Source organism: Esox lucius, chromosome 20, assembly GCF_011004845.1.
Source record: "Esox lucius isolate fEsoLuc1 chromosome 20, fEsoLuc1.pri, whole genome shotgun sequence".
Lineage (NCBI taxonomy): Eukaryota > Metazoa > Chordata > Actinopteri > Esociformes > Esocidae > Esox > Esox lucius.
The window spans coordinates 37,491,539-37,509,131 of record NC_047588.1 but is presented as its reverse complement, the minus strand read 5'-3'; the positions used below and the strand labels follow the sequence as shown (position 1 = coordinate 37,509,131).

Genomic DNA, 17,593 nt, shown 5'->3' with positions numbered 1-17,593 from the left:
GAAATGGATTATTGTGTTGGCAAGTCACTGTTGTCCATCATGCAGGATTTCATTCTGGAGACATGATACCACTCACGTATTTACCAACGGCACACAACTCAATCAGCTGAGTGAACATTTGCTTTTACACATGTGGACATATAGTACTAGATTTGGGCAACCTTGTTTTTTTTTTTCAGTACTTCATCACATTATCCAAACGTGTGTGTTTCTATTCCCAGTGACTAAACAATACTAACTCAAATTGGTAATTGGTAATGGTCGTAAAATGAATTACAACGTCACAGCAGTGGCCATGAATGTTGCAGTAAATGCTTTGGGGTTTAGGGAAAAGCGTACCTCTGGGGCTTTGACATTTAAATTTGAACAGCAGTACCCACAGTGCAGAGTTCTTCCCTCTCAAACTGGACCAGGTCGCTTCTGTGTGGATGCAGTGGTGGCAGGCAGTCACTTTCTGGTCGACAAGGAACCAGAAATGAGCCCAGGTAGAGGGTCATTTCAGGCCTTAATCTGGTCAATGTGGTTTTTGGAATGCATATTCTAGCAAAGGGCAGCTCTGAACAGTTTGCACTTAAGTATCTTTTTTACCCCAAGTATCTGTTATGAGGTATAGCAAATATACCTTCCAACTAGAAATTAAAGTGAAAATCTTGGACAAGAACTTATGAACAATTGAGGTCCAGTCATCAGAACCCAGACTGACGTTACCAGTGTCTTTCACAAATGGCTTGTAAAAGTTAAACTCCCTAGGCCAGTGTTTCTCAGCCCTGCTTCTGGGCGCCCCCCCTGCCCTGCATGGTTTAGATTGACCATGCGTTGTCGCACCTGATTCAAAGGATCAGCTCATTATCAAGTCATTCATATAGTGATGGCCATCCGAGGCTTCATTACCGTTCTTCTAGCAGCAGGATATAATCCTTGCAGTGCTAACTCAGATTTTCTTTTTCAAAATAAAAGCCATCATTGAAATATATTAGGCAAAGTCTTTACATTTTATGTTTATTGTCCATTCCAATGTTCTTGTCTGTTCTTTTTCACAGTCTAGATTAACTATATTGCCTTATAAATTTCAATGATGCCTTGTAGAGTGAAAAGGAAAATCTGAGTGCTGCCAGCATAATATCCTGCTGCTAAAATAATGCTAATGAAGCCTTGAATGGGCCATCACTACCTTGATGCGCTACATCATGTATGTTAGGGCAGAGAGAGATCTAAGACATACAGGGCTGGGAGCAACCAGGAGTGGGGTTGAGAAACACTGCCCTAGGCCTTTCATGAAGCCAATAATTGTGAACATGTGTTCTCTGTTAAGTTACAGCAGTGAGCTGAAGCCCATTAAAGGAGGTCCAACCTCCTACTGCGCGTCATGAAGTAATTGACTCTTCAAACGTAAGCTATTTAAGAGTAAAACAACAACACACTGTTGTCTTTTATACTTACAATGGCACACAGTCCTGTACATATGTCCTAGCTCCAAGATCTCACTTTAAAAACACTTGGCTGGTTTTGGGACACAGATTAAGTCTAGGACTGAAATGAAATTTCCAAGGGGATCTTACATTTAGCCTGCTTTGGAGTCAGACATAATCTGCTTCTGGGATACTGACCCTCTGTGTCTTGTCCCAACTACCTGCCTAAGTGCTTTTGGTTCACATTCCCAAGTTGTGATGTAACTTCTGCATTATGAGGATGATTTCACTAAAAGCATCATAACATTATGGTTTAAACTGGTTTATCTAAACTAGCGTGAAGAACGGCACATTTCGGCTGCTCAGCGAGGCAAACAATCTTAAGGGCCACATTACTTATGTCTCTTGACATAAACTACTGCTGTCTAATTGGGCAAATTTTGTATTTATCATTGCCATTCTTTGGGATTTAGTTAATGAGAGAACAATAGCAGTGTGATTGATGCTCCCAGAACAGCTGGGGGAAAATTCATCTTCAGGTGGAGCTTTTAACAACACTAATTCAGATAATGTATGAGAGCTCCAGGCTAGCACCTCCGGAGTTACGAACAGGAGGTACAAATAATCCCATTAACACTTCTGGGACATTTAAGAAACGCATGGTGTGTTCAATAAAACGAATGGATTCAGGCTATATTTGTTGCGGTTTATTACTGTATTCCTGTACGTGTTTGCTTTCAGGAATCAAACTACCAAAAGTCTATTTACAAGGTTAATGTGTTCTCGTCCTGCCTTTTTCTTACCTATTATTCTGCGCCCACCGCTTGCAGATATTTTATACATCTTACCTTATTAAGGAGCTAAACTAAACTGGTATGGCGGAGAACAGCGTGGTTGAGTGAGGTCAAGGCTGAATCAGGACACGCCGAAACATGTATTACATGAATCCGGAGAGCTATAACAGCCCCCTCATCTCTTTCCAGACATAATATTGTCCTGATAGTTTGAAAGGTAAACGTAACATCTAGCTGCATATACAACCATAAATAAAGAACTGATGCCCATTTCCACTTGATTATTCTCCATCGTCTGCATTTGGGTCCTGATCTCTACCACTTCTATGACGCAAGTTCCGACCTGTCACATTCATTTTATCTATGTTACATGGGAACACCCAGTACGTCGCGTTCCTGCACGGAAGATAATAAGGAGAGCACCAAAATGGCGACCTCCTTACTTCGGCTAGGACACCTGAAGCATCTCAAGGTAATATTTTTTCGTTCATTCTCTCAATGTGTTTTTATTGTCATTGCATTTATTTTGTTGTATTGGAAACAATGTATTCGTGCGTTGACTGATTTGTAATCAACGTAACCGTTTTATTTTAAAACGACGTCATAGAGCCAGCCCGCCCGTCCTCCTGTGTGAGGTTGAGACTCCATAACTTTACCAGGAACTAATACTCGCTACCTAACGTTCTTGACTATATTTAGACTCAAACACTAACTAGCCAGTTAACACATTAAGCATCTTGAAACAAATGCATAGCATAGTCGCTTATCTGTGTTTACTCTAGCCAGCTCCATTGCGGTTCTGGTCAAGTACATTAAAGCATGATCGTTATATAAGGAGCTGGCTATGAGTGGAGCTTTACTCACCCAGGCTAACGAATGCAGCATTACGACGCAAAACAATGGCATGCTTATCTTTCTGTGCAGGTTCTCCAGCGAGACGGCTGGGGCCTTTTCAAGAGCTCTGCAGCGCCGTTCTGCACCAAGGCGCAGGAGCCAACCAAAGCGGTTAAAAAAGCAAAGGCAGCAAGTAAGAGTAAAGATTTTCTTTTGTTTACCTTACGTGTCTAAAACCTCAGAACTTCACCATGGTTCGTGGATAATCATTGTGGCGTGTTGACTAAGAAAATAATAATTGTCTCTGCCAGCCAGAATGTTCAGTAACATATTTACAATGAATCTAGCGTTTGTCCATTCTGTATGTCCTTTTGGGGATTCATTTTCAAGTTCCTGATGTTATTCACAATGTAAACAGTTAGACAATCGCGACCAGTAAAAGTGCCTCTCCCAATGGATTGAATCATAACCTTTAATGTGTTTTTGTTTTGCCATTGTTTTAAAAAACAAACTGTAAAAATAAACAACACAACCATATACAGACCAGCCTATTTCTAAATTGGGCTGATAAACACAGCTGACATTTTGTCTTGGGTTACCTCTTACATAAGGACATCCTAAATGGACAATGGGTAAAATACGTTCAAAGGAAGTTTATTCAACAGTCTGACTTGGGATGGGACTTGAAACGATGGCCGTACGGGTTAAAGTTGAGTTTGTAAATCTCATAGTCATGGATTCTGAAAGGGTGTACATTGTGCTTTTGCTAGATCCTTAATCTGCAAATAAGAGTGTGGCTGTTCTTTTATTTTGTTATGTACTATTCCAAGGTCCTTTAATTCTCCCCAATCAGCTAAACCTGAAAGGCCCACTCCTGTCAAATGATCATCCAACTGAGCTCTCCTTCCGGTCGAAAAATCCCACCTTGAACCAATCACTGTTAGAAGACAACTGATTCTATTCTGTTGAAACAGACAGGACAGCATCCCTCTCCACAAATGACTTGCTGCACACCTGAACTTCCTTTTGATTGTGTTTGGTGGCGATATTTCTAAGACCGAGGGAAGTCAGTTTTAGACAAAGTGGGATCACTTTGAGATGAGCATGAACGTTTTAAAGGGGTGATCATATGACCAGAATGCATCTTAAATGACATTGCTCTTACAGGTATACCCCAGATCTGGAAGGTCTCTGATTGGAAACTGCATGTGCCAAACAATTGCATCTATTCTAATTCTCTGGATATTACCGATAAATCCTGACAATTCCCTGAAGCCGATTACGTTGTACTCTTTAAAAGAGTTGCTTGATTGTACTGGAACAGGGATATATCATAAGGGTGTATTACTATGTGGTCTTTGAGTGATTTCATTTTGGAGATGGGCCTTGTGGTAGTGGACAACATACAGATTGAATCATATTTTTCTATGTAACCTGTCCCATTTACCATTTCTCAGCCCTAGAGGTCTCAGAAGAGAGGGCTGCACTACTAGCCTACAAGACCGCTGTTGCCTTCCCTGTTAAGCCTTTAGCCTCAGGACTTTCCTCAGCACAGGCTCTTGTTAACGTTGAACCAGTGGCTAGCCCCGCCACTGCCGAAACAATAGTTACTGCCAAAGATGTAGATCCAGCTCCCTTTACCACGAGCAACATTGAAGCTTTGACGGCTGAAACTGGCATGGCTGTAGAAATTGTTAGTCCCGCTCCAGATATAGCCGCGGCAGCCGTAGAGGCGGCCAAGTCGGCTTCATCGACGGCCACAGAGGCAGTTGCCAGGGAAACCATTCACGTTGAAGCATTTGCGGCAAAGGCTCCTTCAGTTGCTGGGGCTGTCGCCCCACCTGCTCCAGTCACTGACGTGGCTGCCGCCATCGTCGAATCTGCTCCGCCGTTAATCAATGCTGCTCCACCCATTGCCAAGCCGGATGTTGCTGCAGGTGTAACAGAAGGAATTCTGGCTGCTGCCGGGCCACCCGAAAAGTCTTCGTCCGCCTCAACTGATCCTGGAGACCAGTCCGCTGACTCGTCTTCGTCCAGCGACTCTGAATCTGACTCTGAATCTGACTCTGACTCCGATGACGAGAAGTCTGAGGTGGAATCAAAGACTACATCAGAAGTGGTGGAGACCAAAAAAGTGTCCAGCGAAGCAGAGAGCGGGAAAGTGGCGACTGCGCCCCTTGAATCAACCCTTGGTGGTACTGCGGAAGCTATGCAAGAAGTTACACCTGCTGCATCCCTGGACACTGTTTCCGAAGCTATGAAGGAAGAGGCTGCACCCAAGCATGGGGCCCAAGATGTTCAAAGGTCCACTCCAGTGATCACTGGTGTAGAGCTGGTTGACCCTGCACCAGTCCTGGATCCAGGCCTGGCTGGAGCTGTCGCAAGCTCTGAGGAGCTGAGAGACTCTGCCCCAGAGATCGTTGTTACGCCTGTAGAGGTTGTTCCAGAAGCTGCAGTGGAAGATGCTCCTGGGGCTCCAGTAGCAGCTGCAGAAGTTGCCACTGAAGCTGCCGTTGTCGAAGTTGCCACTGGTGTTCGTCTGGATGCAATGGAAGAGCCTCCTGAATTTGAAGCGGCAGCTGGCCCAGCTCAGGCTGTTGCTGAAGCTGCCCCAGTTGAAGCTGCCGCAGAAGAGCTGTTGGACACCGCACCAGTAATGGCTGAAGCTGCAGGAGAGGAGATGATTACACAGCCCCCAGCTGAGGCAGAATCAATGGAGGCCTCTGAGGGTATACTTCACCTCCCTAAACCCCTACTTTTTCTGTCCTCTGTGGACCTTCCCAACCACAGATCGCCATATTTCTTCTAAATGTTGTTCTTAATTACACATACTGCTTAATAATAAATGAGAAGTAAGGTGCCTCACTTAAGTTCTTCAAATATAGCAGTAGCGTTATAGTTTTTAGTAAAAAAAAATGCTTTTTTTGCTGAAGCAAGCTTTAATAGAAAATTCCTGATGCAAGACTTGTAAAACAGTTTTGGCTACTTCAGCCAAGTGTATGACTGGTTGCATGCTTTTCAGCTCAGCACTGCATGCTTGCCTTGCCTTGCTATTACCTATGCTTATGCTGGGGAAAACTTTTCCTTCTCATTGCCTTGCTTGCATAGTCCAGACTTGGATGTTCTTTTTTTCCTGTCTCTCTCTTGAACATCACGCCCCTGTTACACTGTCACTGGATTTCACGGGAGGCTTACTGTTTGACTGGCTGACGTTGGAACTGTCACGCAACTACAAACCAGCACTAAAAAAATGGCTTTTCTTCCCCATACCCTTTGACCAATACATGTACATGCACATCACTAATTAGATCAATATGGCCATACTGCAAATCATATAAACACGTTCCTCTGCTTAAACACCTAGACTTTTTGGACCAGTTTCATAAGTGGTGTGAGCCCCACACTTTGGGCGACAGTATCCTTTTTAGAATTAGCATTTTCTGATCTCCCAGAAATGTCACATAACCCCAGTCTGTCTTTTTAGTTTTTTATTTACCCAAATGTCTTCTCTTCCTGGGTGTTTTGAATGTATTGTCTGTTTTTGTTGTATATTACACTCTTATTATACTCTTAACACATTTGCACATTGTATTTGGATCGTGGGTTGTCTGCTAATGCTAATTTTAGTTGTACACGCTAATGCTACAGTTACAGTTGTACAGTCTTGTGCTCCAAGAACTAGACTATTTCTAAGGGTTGTGGGCTTCTACCTTTGCCAGCATTTCTAAAAATTGTGTTTTAGGAGTGGAGAATGAGTTATGCAGAGAGTAGGCATTTCATCACAGAAACGTAGAACGTGCCAGTATTACCTAACAGTATCTCGTCCGCTTTTGCTTGGCGCTGTCCATCTTCTTTCCTAGGTTCTGTCCGTAAGATTAGATGTGTACAAGCTAAAGGTGAGGTTACTGTGTACTTGGCTAATGGGGAAAAAACCCTCAACAGCTTGAATAACAGAAGCTGGGAGTGATTGATTCCTTTCACTTTCTCTAATTTACGTTTTTTACTCTAAGCTAAATCATGCCATGATGGCCCATTGGTAAATGAAGTTTCTGAATTTAAATATGCAGATTTGGATGTGAAATATTTAACTTTGTCTTAGTGATTTGGATGTGATAGCTTTTACTCTTTTTTTTTCGTTCTGAATATGACCCAAATTCTTCTGGTGTGATCGGATAAAGGGTTGTCTTTTCATGCCTAGTGTTTTATTACTCTTTACAGTTATTTTATTGTTTCAAATGTCTTGCTCAAGGGACACTTTTTTTTCCCTCCAACCTTTCTGGCCCAAAGCTCTTGACCATTAGGCTACTCTGCCGCGCCTAAATCATGACACCATGCCTCGTGCGGTGCTAAATACCTTTTTTTTTTCCTGAACTAATTGCCTGCTATTCTACACATTTTGCCCCAAGTCTAAATTTGAAAGCTAATTGCTTGCTACTCAACACTTGGCTGAATTTAATTAAAATTTTACAGAATGTGCCATTCTGCAAATTATGCAGGAAATCTGAGGGTAATAAAAAGTTTGATATACAGTAGACCAGAATAATCTAACCTCAATTATATTGTTTGCTATCCCATAGTGAATTCATTTCCACTTCTACCAATTTGACATTTACTATATACTATTTTTATAAATGTCCCCAAGCTCTTTTCAAATTCTTGTTTCCATCTTCCACTTGTATCCTCCCGATACGAACCCCCTACAAGGCCCTATATGAACCTGTCTTCAGACTCTAGATGGGCCGTACAAGAGGAATTTGTAGAAACATTTGAGTGATTGCATTCCAATATAAGAAAATGTTCATAATCCATCTGTAGTAATAGTGGATTGACATTTCACAGCATTTACCCCCCAGAATCATAAAACGCATGATTTTTATTGGTCAACAGCAGTCTACTTTGCTAGCAAATGGAAAAGTGCCAACCTCCCTCTCCTCAGTCGAAGTGATTTAAGACATTATCTCACACTGGCAGACGGGAACTAACGAAATCCCTCTGTGATTTCCTGGTTGCTGTAACTCCACACGGTTCAATCAATATCAGTACACGTGAGGAAACAAGCGCTGAGTATTGTAGTGTGTGCAACATTTTGTGGCACTTAAAAACATTCTATTCCTACTCAATTCTGATTGTGAACATACTTTGAAAATGTTTTTATTTATAATTTGTTTTCTCAATTTGTTTTGTTTGTTACCTTTTCGGCTTGATTTTTGTTTTTGCTGAACTCCTTGGACCATTTTACAGGCTACACACATGCCAGTGCTTTGTCTCCTGAACCTCCATGTGTTTTCCCTCCGTCAGAGACGGCAGCAGAACCTCCAGTGCCAGCACCTGAGCCTTTCGACAACACCACCTACAAGAACCTCCAGCACCACAACTACAACCATTACACCTTTGCAGACATGGACCTGGAGATGGCCAAGTATCGTTTGCCCCAGCCTTCCAGCGGCAGGCCCTCCCCTAGGCACTGAGGGCTGTCCTCACACCCCACCCCAACCCCAAGTCCCCATGACCCCAACCATTATTTTCCTAGCTCCCATGTCTCTGATTCTTCTGCTCAAAACACCCAACCCTGTGCGTCTTTCTCTAAATGATTTAACCCTCTCTGTTCATAAAGACGTGCTTGTAATTCTGTTATAAGAAATACAGTATATTATAAATAAACTACACAAAAGGGATCTGAGGATTTGCATTTTTTTTCCTGTTGTGTATAATAGAGGGAAAAGATCTAACGTTTCTTCTTTGCTAGTTTCTGCCTTAGGGGGTAGCATTTGAATAGTGCTGTGCTGTGCAAATGTTTTTAATCTACATTCTATTTTAATGACTCCCCACGCTGAATGTGTCTGTACAGTACACGTAATGACCTAATTATCACAGCAGTCTAATACAGAACACTTCACATCAGAGGAATGGATCTTATTTGTAATACCCACAGATGTAGGAGAGGGTATAGGTACCGGTAAAAGTAAAATATTAATATAAAGTGAATGACATGAAATGCAATGTTATAAGGGGGCTTTTCATTTCGCATGGGACCAGATTTTGTCAGGCATGTTGCCCGCGGGACGCCTGTACACTAGTGGTGAGGAAAAAAAGACACACCAACACGTTACGTCTCCTCCCACTTTATAAATATTAATGAGCCAAATACCCTGCGTGACCAGACGCGATGACGCAGCGCGACAACTGCGGATCCCGATTGCTGCAGCCGCTTGTCAGTGTGACGAAGATTGGCACTCAGGTAAGCTGTCACTCAAAATCTTATTTTTCCGTTCCCTATCAATCAAACAATCTGGGCTGCAAAGAAAAATGCCAAGGGCAAAAGCTCGGAACGTAGGCAGGCCAGTGGAGCTTATTTAGTTGTGATGGACGGGGCCAGGGAAGAAGGGAAAAATATGTCGGCGTTTTTGGGGAGGGGGAGAAAGATTCTGGAAAAGCAAGGGCGAGAGCTAGAAGCAAGGCCCCAGCTTTACCCTCTTCAGTTCAAGCGCAAGTGGCACATGGGCAGGGGAGGGATAGGCAGCTGTCCTTCGCTTGATTGATTGACTGTTGTGGGCAGGATTTTAAAAATAAAATTAAAGAGACAGAAATGTGTAAACAAATGTATGAATAACAAAAATACTATAAATGAATGTATATAGACATTCATAATTCGTGAAATATGGTTTGATATCCACTTTAATCCAGAAATATTTTGTTAGCTTGTTATCCTTGCACGGCTAATTCTGTTAGCTGGCTAACGAGCAAATTCGTATCCAACACCGCTGTAAATATGGCGCTTCTGCTAGGTAGTTTCACTATGGTGAACTCACGTTTTTAAGGACGCTTCAGTGGGTGTTGCGAATAGACGGAGTGATTCATGTTATACTGCGTACACGTTTTAGAAATAGACTGCCATAGAAAACTCCCCATGTATTACTTCGCTAGTTAGCAAACTCGCTAGTTAGCTTAATCGCTGTTTTCGTAAATTAAGTAGCTAGCTTGCTGACTTTTTTTTGTCTAACGACTTTGTAACTGACCATTAACAAGAAAAAATGTCAATGTAGTTAACGTTCTCTTAAATTCAGTTGTCTCATTAGACTCCTGAATACTCTTACTCGATAGCTTTCTTTCACAGCTAATTCAACCATTGCTCGCTAAACCAAGAAGCTAGCTTTGTTGCCACCAGAAAGGCTGCGAGATAAGCAAGTCAGTTGAACGTGGTGGGTGTGTGACATCAGTTATGATAGACCGGCATGTTTGATCTACATTTCATTGTCAGTTCGCTACATTGTATCACAGGTCAAAAAAGCACACAAAGCAGTACTGTACATTTTGTTTGCAATGGAACAAACGCTCAACTTTGTGTTCCTGTAATCACCTCAAGCCTTATGTCTGTAGAGAAATGAGCAAAGGTTCTGTTTACTTTCAACACAGCAGTCAAATAGTAGTTTCATTATATTATTTTTGTTATTATTGCAGTAGAATAGATAAATTACGTCAAAGCAGTTCAGCATTGCAATGAAAAAGTCATTAAAATCCTGAAATGAAAGTGTAATTATTTGGTATTTAGGCTACAATGCGGTTACAATGTTTATACCATTTGTTCTTTCAAGGGAAATCATTTACATTAACTGCATACATAACTGAATACATTTTCAGTGAAGCTCAGCAATATATATCTCAACCACAAACCTACACCATAAAACAGAATTAATAGCAAAACGTCTTTGCCATTTGAAATTAACTTGTCAACTTATCAGGAGGAATACTTAAGGCAAAATGCTTATTTCTCAAAAGTACGTGGGTGTATGTGTCTTTCATAGGTCTGCCAACTTCCTGCGTCCTTATAATGCTTCAGTGTTATCGACGTCTGCAGTAAACATGATGGCTGCCCAGTCGGTTTCGATAGACAAGTACCCAGAGGGAGAACAGCAGGTGGGTCAGAGTAACACATTCAGTCTGAGGCCAAGCTTTGAGACCTTTTCAAAATCTGTCACATGCAAGGCAAGGATATTTTGCCCTGCAAAGTAGTTGTAATTCCATGTTATTTATTGATGTGTAATGGTCTTTTAATGCATTTAGAATATCTGAGAGTTACTGTATGTCTGAGGAGTTGGGGTCGGTGTATCTGTGACACCCCTTGAGATTTTCCCCGCCAATATATATTCTTTGTGTCAAAGTCGTTGTTGCTCCAGTAATGATGTTCTAAGGAGTGAGCAGAGCCTGCAGCCAGCAGGAGCGGAGGAACAAGTCGTCCTCCAGTCAGTGACTTTGTGGGATGGTCTGACTAAAGAAGCCAAGAGAAACTTGTGGTTGACCATCAGTAACGGCTAAATATGACACACTGCCTCCCATCCTGCCAGGGCTCTCTGCATCATCCACCCATTTCAAATTCACTTGAACATGGGCTTGCTTTTGTACTGAGCTAAACGTCTTGCTGACAAGTGCACTCTTTCACCTCTTATATTTGAGGCAACGGCTCTAAGCTTTACCCCCCCCACCCCACCCCCCAGATGCAGGGAGCGGAGCAGGTGAGCCGCGGTGCTGACCCGGAGCAGACGTTTGGTGAGGGCTTGACCACTGCCTCCAGTCCGGCTCCAGCTGAACCCCCGACTCCCATGGACGTAGACAAGGCCTCCATATACCGGTACAGTTTCAGTCAACTGGACGGTCTTTGGTGTTGTCAGGGGTTATGAGTGTTACCTACCTAAAAATACGTGCGGTGTGGAAAGGGCACACATCCTGGCCTAAAACTACCGCAATTAAGTGTGTGTGTGTGTGTGTGTGTGTGTGTGTGTTGCAGGCATCCATTGTTTCCACTCCTGGCCCTGCTCTTTGAGAAGTGTGAACAGTCCACGCAGGGCTCGGACTGCATCACGTCGGCCAGCTTTGACGTGGACATTGCGAACTTCGTCCGCAGCCAGGAGAAAGAGGGCAAGGCGTTCTTCAGCGACGACCCGGACCTCGACAACCTGGTGAGTCCCAGCTTGAAGCGGTGGACCCGTCCGCCCGGCCAAGTGCCAGATGCCCCCCGGCGGACGACGCTGCCGTCTAATGACGTCGTCGGAGTAGAGGCACTCTTTCAGTTGTTGTCAAGGGGAAGTCTGTCGGGTACATAACACATTACTACAGTTGTGACCAGTGGAATAATGAATGAGTTATCAACAGCATTTCCAGACATTTATGCCCAAAAGAGCAAAGAATCCGGTGAACCAGTGCAACAAACTTGGTCTCAGTTAGCATATATAAAGACTTCTCACAAATAGATGTTGGTGTGATCACCTTAATCCACTAATAATCTTCATCAGCCAGGGCTCTATAAAAGCTACTCGTTTGGTTCCATGTGACATCTAAATACTTTGAAGTGTAACCAGGAGATTTATTTTGGGAGTGCAGGGCTCTGGTGAGAGAAATGTCTCCCCGATAGTTGTGGTAATAAAAAAGCTTTGCTGCCCTGTTATTTCTGAGTGCTTTGGAGAGAAAAAAAAAAACACCAGTGCAGATTGATTCGAGTCATGGTTACATTATTGCTACAGCTGAAATGGCTTGCCATATTACAAGCACAACTGTTTGCAGAAACTGCATTTAATTACATTCATGTTGTGGGCAAATCTAAAACTATTTCTGTTAACCATTTGTGTACACTTTCTTCAATCTTGCCAGGTCATTGACTAAAACATGATATGGATTAGTGACAGCTTCTTCAGGAGATTGAGCAGTGAATGTACTGATGGCCAAACGAGGCTTCATTAGCATTATTTTAGCAGCAATATATTCTGCAGACAGCACTCAGATTTTCTTTATCAAAATAAAATCTAGCATTGAAATGTATCAAGCAATTTAGTTAACAATCCAGTCGGTAAACAAGAATATACAAGAACAGTATTGTAAGAGACACAAAAGTACAGACTAAATTGTCAAGTATATTGCCTTATACATTTCAATGATGACCTTTATTTTGAAAAAGGAAATCTTGAGTTTGCGCTGCTAGTATAATATTGTGCTGCTAGAAGAACGGTAATGAACCCTTGTTTGGCAATCACTGAGTGAATGAGTGATGGATCACTTGCATGTCATTTCAGTCTTGATGTTCTTAAAGTAACTGTGCAGTTTTCAGTGTTATGCATCTCAGTAGAAAGAAAATACACATTTCAGCGACAGGTGTTCATGTTGACATTAACTAATTATTGGGCTTGGTGCCAACAATTAGCGAGCCACAGTGTATATTTATATGATTTATAAGGACAAAAGCAGACATGGTGTGAATGCAGAAGACTGCTGTGACTGGTGACAATGGCAGCAAGTCAGAACTATCAGCCTTTCTCAGGGCTTCCAAGCATTAAGTCCTTTATCAAACCTCCTACAGTCTTCAGCCTTGACTGGAACAGATAAATCAGCTTTGTTTTGTAGAGTGTAGAGTACTTACAGACAACCAGTCCCAATATTAGCTTTTATTATAAAGCAAAGTCACACACTGGTTTCTAGGATAAGCATACTGGGCGAATTGTGGGGAATTTAAGTCCTATGCAGGCTATATCTCAATCTAGACAATAACTGGTTGACCTACCTGGTTAAACAATGTTGACAATTAAAACTCATCCCTTTTTGAAACCTAAATGCTTGTGATGCCAGATGGTGAAGGCCATCCAGGTGCTGAGAATCCACCTGCTGGAGCTGGAGAAGGTGAGTGACCTGTGTAAGGACTTCTGCAGCCGCTACATCGCTTGTCTCAAGACCAAGATGAACAGTGAGACCCTGCTGAGTGGGGAGCCTGGCAGCCCTTACTCACCTGGACAGGCGTTCTCTCCCACCAAGACCCAGGTACACTCACCTGGTCCGCACACCTGGAGTCCCCTCTGTTACTGCCCAGGTACACACCTGTAGTACATCTTCCCTCTGGATGAAGTCTCAGTAAAGTGTGTGTGTGTTGCAGACCTCCAGCACTTTCACAGGAACCATGAGTCCCCAGGGGATTGTGGTGCCGGCCTCTGCCCTGCAGCAAGGCAACGTCACGGTCACTACAGTCAATCCCACGCCGGTCATGGCAGGTATGTCACCTTGGCATACAACGAGCACAGGTACACCCCCCCCCCCCCCCACACACACACACACACACTCACACCTCAAAAGGATCGTTAGTGTAGCGGCCGATTTAATTGTCGCCCCCACCTGCCAATTTGGAATGGTCTGTTTGCCCCATGACACGGTGTGTTTGCCCCCATAACTGTGTGTGTGTGTGTGTGTGTGTGTGTGTTTGCCCTCCAGGTGGCGCTGTGTACCAGCCTGTCACCGTAGTCAACTCCCAGGGACACGTGGTGTCCCAGGCCCTCTCCCCCCAGACCATACGCATACAGAACACACAGGTAACACGCGGCCTGGCATGTGGGGGGTGCTGAGCTGAACCCACACTGGGCAAAGCTGCAGGGCACCACGGCACCCACCAAACTTGAATCTCTCCGTCCCCAGCTTCAGCTGCAGCTCAACCAGGACCTGAGCTTCTTCAACCACGAGGAGAGCTCGCCCAAGAACAAACGAGGCGTCCTACCAAAACAGGCCACCAATGTCATGCGCTCCTGGCTATTCCAGCACATTGGGGTAAGTACCACACATGCTTCCTCCGTTAGGATACACTTGGATTTGGTGCGTTTGCTGTGTTTTCGGCCTGTCAATCATGTCTGACTGCTGTTGTGTTGCTGTAGCACCCCTACCCCACTGAAGATGAGAAGAAGCAGATCGCCACCCAAACCAACTTGACCCTCCTCCAGGTCAACAATTGGTGAGTTGTGTGTACCTTATCGAACCATCATCCAAGAGTCCAAGGTGCCGTAACGGTCAGCCTCCGACCCGGACTTCAATTGCCCTGTCTTGATTGGCCCGACCCAGGTTCATAAATGCACGGAGACGGATTCTTCAGCCCATGTTGGACGCCAGTGCTTCAGAGACACCCAAAACTAAGAAGAAGAACCCCCAGAACCGGCCACTGCAGCGCTTCTGGCCAGACTCCATCGCCACCGGGATGACCCAACAACAGGTCCAAATGGCCGACGGTACGTACGGCTACTGGCTCGCGGCAGCAATGATTGGATGATTGATTGAGTGTTGCTCGAGATGTGGGCGCCACAGATGTATTATCCTACCGTACCAGTCACAGGGCTGGCTGGCTGAAGCTACTCTGCCGCGTCACGGGATGTGGTAACCAAGAGAAACAATGTTCTGGTGGGTTCTGCAGGCACCATGGTGACCATGAGCATGGAGGGTCTCCAAAGCCTGACGTCGGACAGCGCCACGCTGGCAGTGCAGCAGGTGATGATTGGCGGGCACAGCGAGGACGAATCAGGAGACAGCGGGGAGGATGACGAAGATGACGACATGGCTGGGCTGGGCCTGAATAACAGCGACTCGCTGCAGTAGGGGATAAACACACACGCGCGCGCACACGAATAAAAACGACCGTGTTTGCCCTGTTGAAAATTTGGGTGGTAGAGATCTTCCAACTAATATACATAGTGTAGGTTATGCAGGCCGATTCGTGTAGCCTTGATCATTCATTGTGTCCACACAGTAGCATAAAGATCTGATCCTACCACACAATCAGATGCATTTCTATGCTTTGCAGAACATTGGGATGGCTCAGATCACGTATGCACTGTAGATAGACTGATATTCCGTTGCACATTCACACTCTCTCTCTCTCTCTCACACACGCAGGCACGCACGCACGCGCGCACTCTCAATCGGGTTACACAGAGCACAAGGACAGGACATAAAGGGAGTAGTCCAGTGGCCCTTTCACTGAGCGTGTCGTGTGAGGAGTTTCATTTCAGAAACTGTTTTTTATGACTTAGGCTAAGTAGGCTAGTGCACTTTTTTGTACATTATTGTGAGCTCCAAAAGACAAAAACAAATCGTAAAAAAAAAAAAGTGTTAAAAAACACACCCAGAGATAGGTTTTTAACCCTCTAAATGTTGAACGATTTCTTATTTTCCATTTTAATCTCTTTTTGAATGCCATGTTGAAATTGTCTGTAATGGCTGTGTTAACTCTGCATGACTGTGTTGAACTAACTAGATGTGTCCACTGATTATGACTGACTCCAGGGTTAACACATGGGCCTATGGGCCCAGCCGAGCCCATGGAAAAAAGAAAAGATGCCTATTTTTATATGCAAACATTACAACTGTGTGTGTTTTTGTTTTGGTGTTTTCGTTTTGTATGGAATATTTATGTACAAATGGTTCGTTATTAAAGTTAGCGGCTCGGTTTTCCAGGGTCCGATTAAGTTTTCTAAATATAACAGATAGCTAAATGAGAAAATACAATGATGTTAATTGGTTTTAAACATGAAATACAAAAAAGCCTTACATATGTTCTTTTGTAAAGACATGACTAGTCAAAAGCACAGGAAGCCTAACTGGCAGACGCGAAATACCTATAGTGAAGTTTGTCGAAGGAAGCTAAGGGGCGAGGAATGGACTTGACTACAGAACAGTGATATGCTACATTGTCAATCAAAATTAAGGTTGACATTCAGGAATACTTGATCTTGAACAGTTTGTGGATTGCAGTAACCAGAATTTTTACAGACAAGTCTAGTTTTGCCACAATGTGTCGTAAAAAACACACAAAAAAAATGCATTTTATAATTGTAGTGTAGATGCCACTGAAGGGCACAGTTCAGTTCAGTTCACTATGCTTATTACAACACAATCACAGGAAACTGAAATGATGGTAGTTAGGCAGATGGATACAAAACAGAGAATCTAAACTTGGATATTTTTTTGCACGCATTAATCTTTATGTACACGTTATTGCATTAAAAGCAGAGCAGTTAAAAACCAGATAGCAGTTGGTCAGACCTTATGTTTATTTTGTTGTTGTTGGACTAGCACCTGGCCGATTTAGGGCCTGGTTTTAAGAATGTTTTCCAAACTCTCCATCATGTAGAGTAATAAGACAATATTGCTGGGGCGTTTATAAATGGGACATTTGCAACAATGTACTGTATTCTGTATTCTAAAGGCTCCTTTGAATAGGTGACTGAGCCTACGTTTCCACAGACAATCCAACCCCCCCCGACCAATCAGATGAGCTTTTTAGATCAGTTTAATTTGATCAAACAAAAATATGCGTTTACACAGGCAATGCAACGCTAATATTTTGCCCAGTTCCTGAAAAGCTCACCTGGACAAAGTGTAGGATTGGACTGCCTGTGCGAACAGCTTGGGATCCTAGGAGAGTTTCTGGCTTTGTCAGGTGGGTCCTGGCAGCATAATCGCCATATTCAACATATGTTGCTTTCTAACTACTGTTGTTCACTTTTCTCTGTTTGCCTTAGAGCTTTCTATTTTGGAATAAACAATGCCTAACCTCACCTACTCAGCGTGCGACTTCCTTCGTTGAGCTTGGGTCCTGATGTGATTTGTGACAGGTCAGCCCCGTACAGATTACGTTAAGGTTGGCCTCCTTGGCATCCAACTACACCCGGCCAGTTGATATTAGAGGTCGATATTAACCTTTTACGTTAATGTGTTTGTCTTTATTACACCGATAAATAATCCATAGAAATTAATAAACCT

The 17,593-nt window shown here is 43.5% G+C and overlaps 2 protein-coding genes across 6 annotated transcripts; both read left to right on the top strand.

The window, feature by feature from the left end:
* Positions 1-2,268: 2,268 nt before the first annotated feature.
* On the top strand, positions 2,269-8,712 carry ndufv3 (NADH:ubiquinone oxidoreductase subunit V3). 2 transcript variants are annotated; one of them, XM_020040999.3, is made up of 4 exons: positions 2,269-2,675; positions 3,128-3,230; positions 4,495-5,766; positions 6,898-8,013. In XM_020040999.3, the coding sequence occupies exons 1-4, from the start codon at positions 2,574-2,576 to the stop codon at positions 7,002-7,004; spliced, it is 1,584 nt and encodes a 527-aa protein (XP_019896558.3). In that variant the 5' UTR covers positions 2,269-2,573; the 3' UTR covers positions 7,005-8,013. The 2 variants fall into 2 exon arrangements, with proteins under 2 accessions (XP_019896558.3, XP_010882811.4); XM_010884509.5 differs by lacking the exon at positions 6,898-8,013 and adding an exon at positions 8,336-8,712 and having other exon boundaries at positions 2,283-2,675.
* Positions 8,713-9,197: 485 nt separating this feature from the next.
* Positions 9,198-17,388, top strand: pknox1.1 (pbx/knotted 1 homeobox 1.1). Of its 4 annotated transcripts, none has more exons than XM_010884508.5 (11): positions 9,198-9,275; positions 10,840-10,951; positions 11,530-11,663; positions 11,820-11,991; positions 13,649-13,837; positions 13,950-14,064; positions 14,282-14,379; positions 14,483-14,611; positions 14,716-14,792; positions 14,900-15,063; positions 15,246-17,388. In XM_010884508.5, exons 2-11 carry the CDS (start codon positions 10,898-10,900, stop codon positions 15,425-15,427), a joined length of 1,314 nt encoding a protein of 437 aa, XP_010882810.1. In that variant the 5' UTR covers positions 9,198-9,275; positions 10,840-10,897; the 3' UTR covers positions 15,428-17,388. The 4 variants fall into 4 exon arrangements, with proteins under 4 accessions (XP_010882810.1, XP_012994633.1, XP_012994634.1 ...); XM_013139179.4 differs by having other exon boundaries at positions 13,950-14,094; XM_013139180.4 differs by lacking the exon at positions 9,198-9,275 and adding an exon at positions 9,340-10,236 and having other exon boundaries at positions 13,950-14,094.
* The last annotated feature ends 205 nt before the right edge of the window (positions 17,389-17,593 follow it).

Bases quoted from the DNA above. Each gene is read 5' to 3' on its own strand.
- pknox1.1 (XM_013139179.4), top strand. From the start codon at position 10,898: ATGATGGCTGCCCAGTCGGTTTCGATAGACAAGTACCCAGAGGGAGAA. The intron at 11,992-13,648 runs GTGAGTCCCAGC...TTGTGATGCCAG, and splicing joins ACCCGGACCTCGACAACCTG to ATGGTGAAGGCCATCCAGGT. The intron at 14,612-14,715 runs GTAAGTACCACA...GTGTTGCTGTAG, and splicing joins GGCTATTCCAGCACATTGGG to CACCCCTACCCCACTGAAGA.
- ndufv3 (XM_010884509.5), top strand. From the start codon at position 2,574: ATGGGAACACCCAGTACGTCGCGTTCCTGCACGGAAGATAATAAGGAG. The intron at 3,231-4,494 runs GTAAGAGTAAAG...ACCATTTCTCAG, and splicing joins TAAAAAAGCAAAGGCAGCAA to CCCTAGAGGTCTCAGAAGAG. The intron at 5,767-8,335 runs GTATACTTCACC...TCCCTCCGTCAG, and splicing joins ATCAATGGAGGCCTCTGAGG to AGACGGCAGCAGAACCTCCA.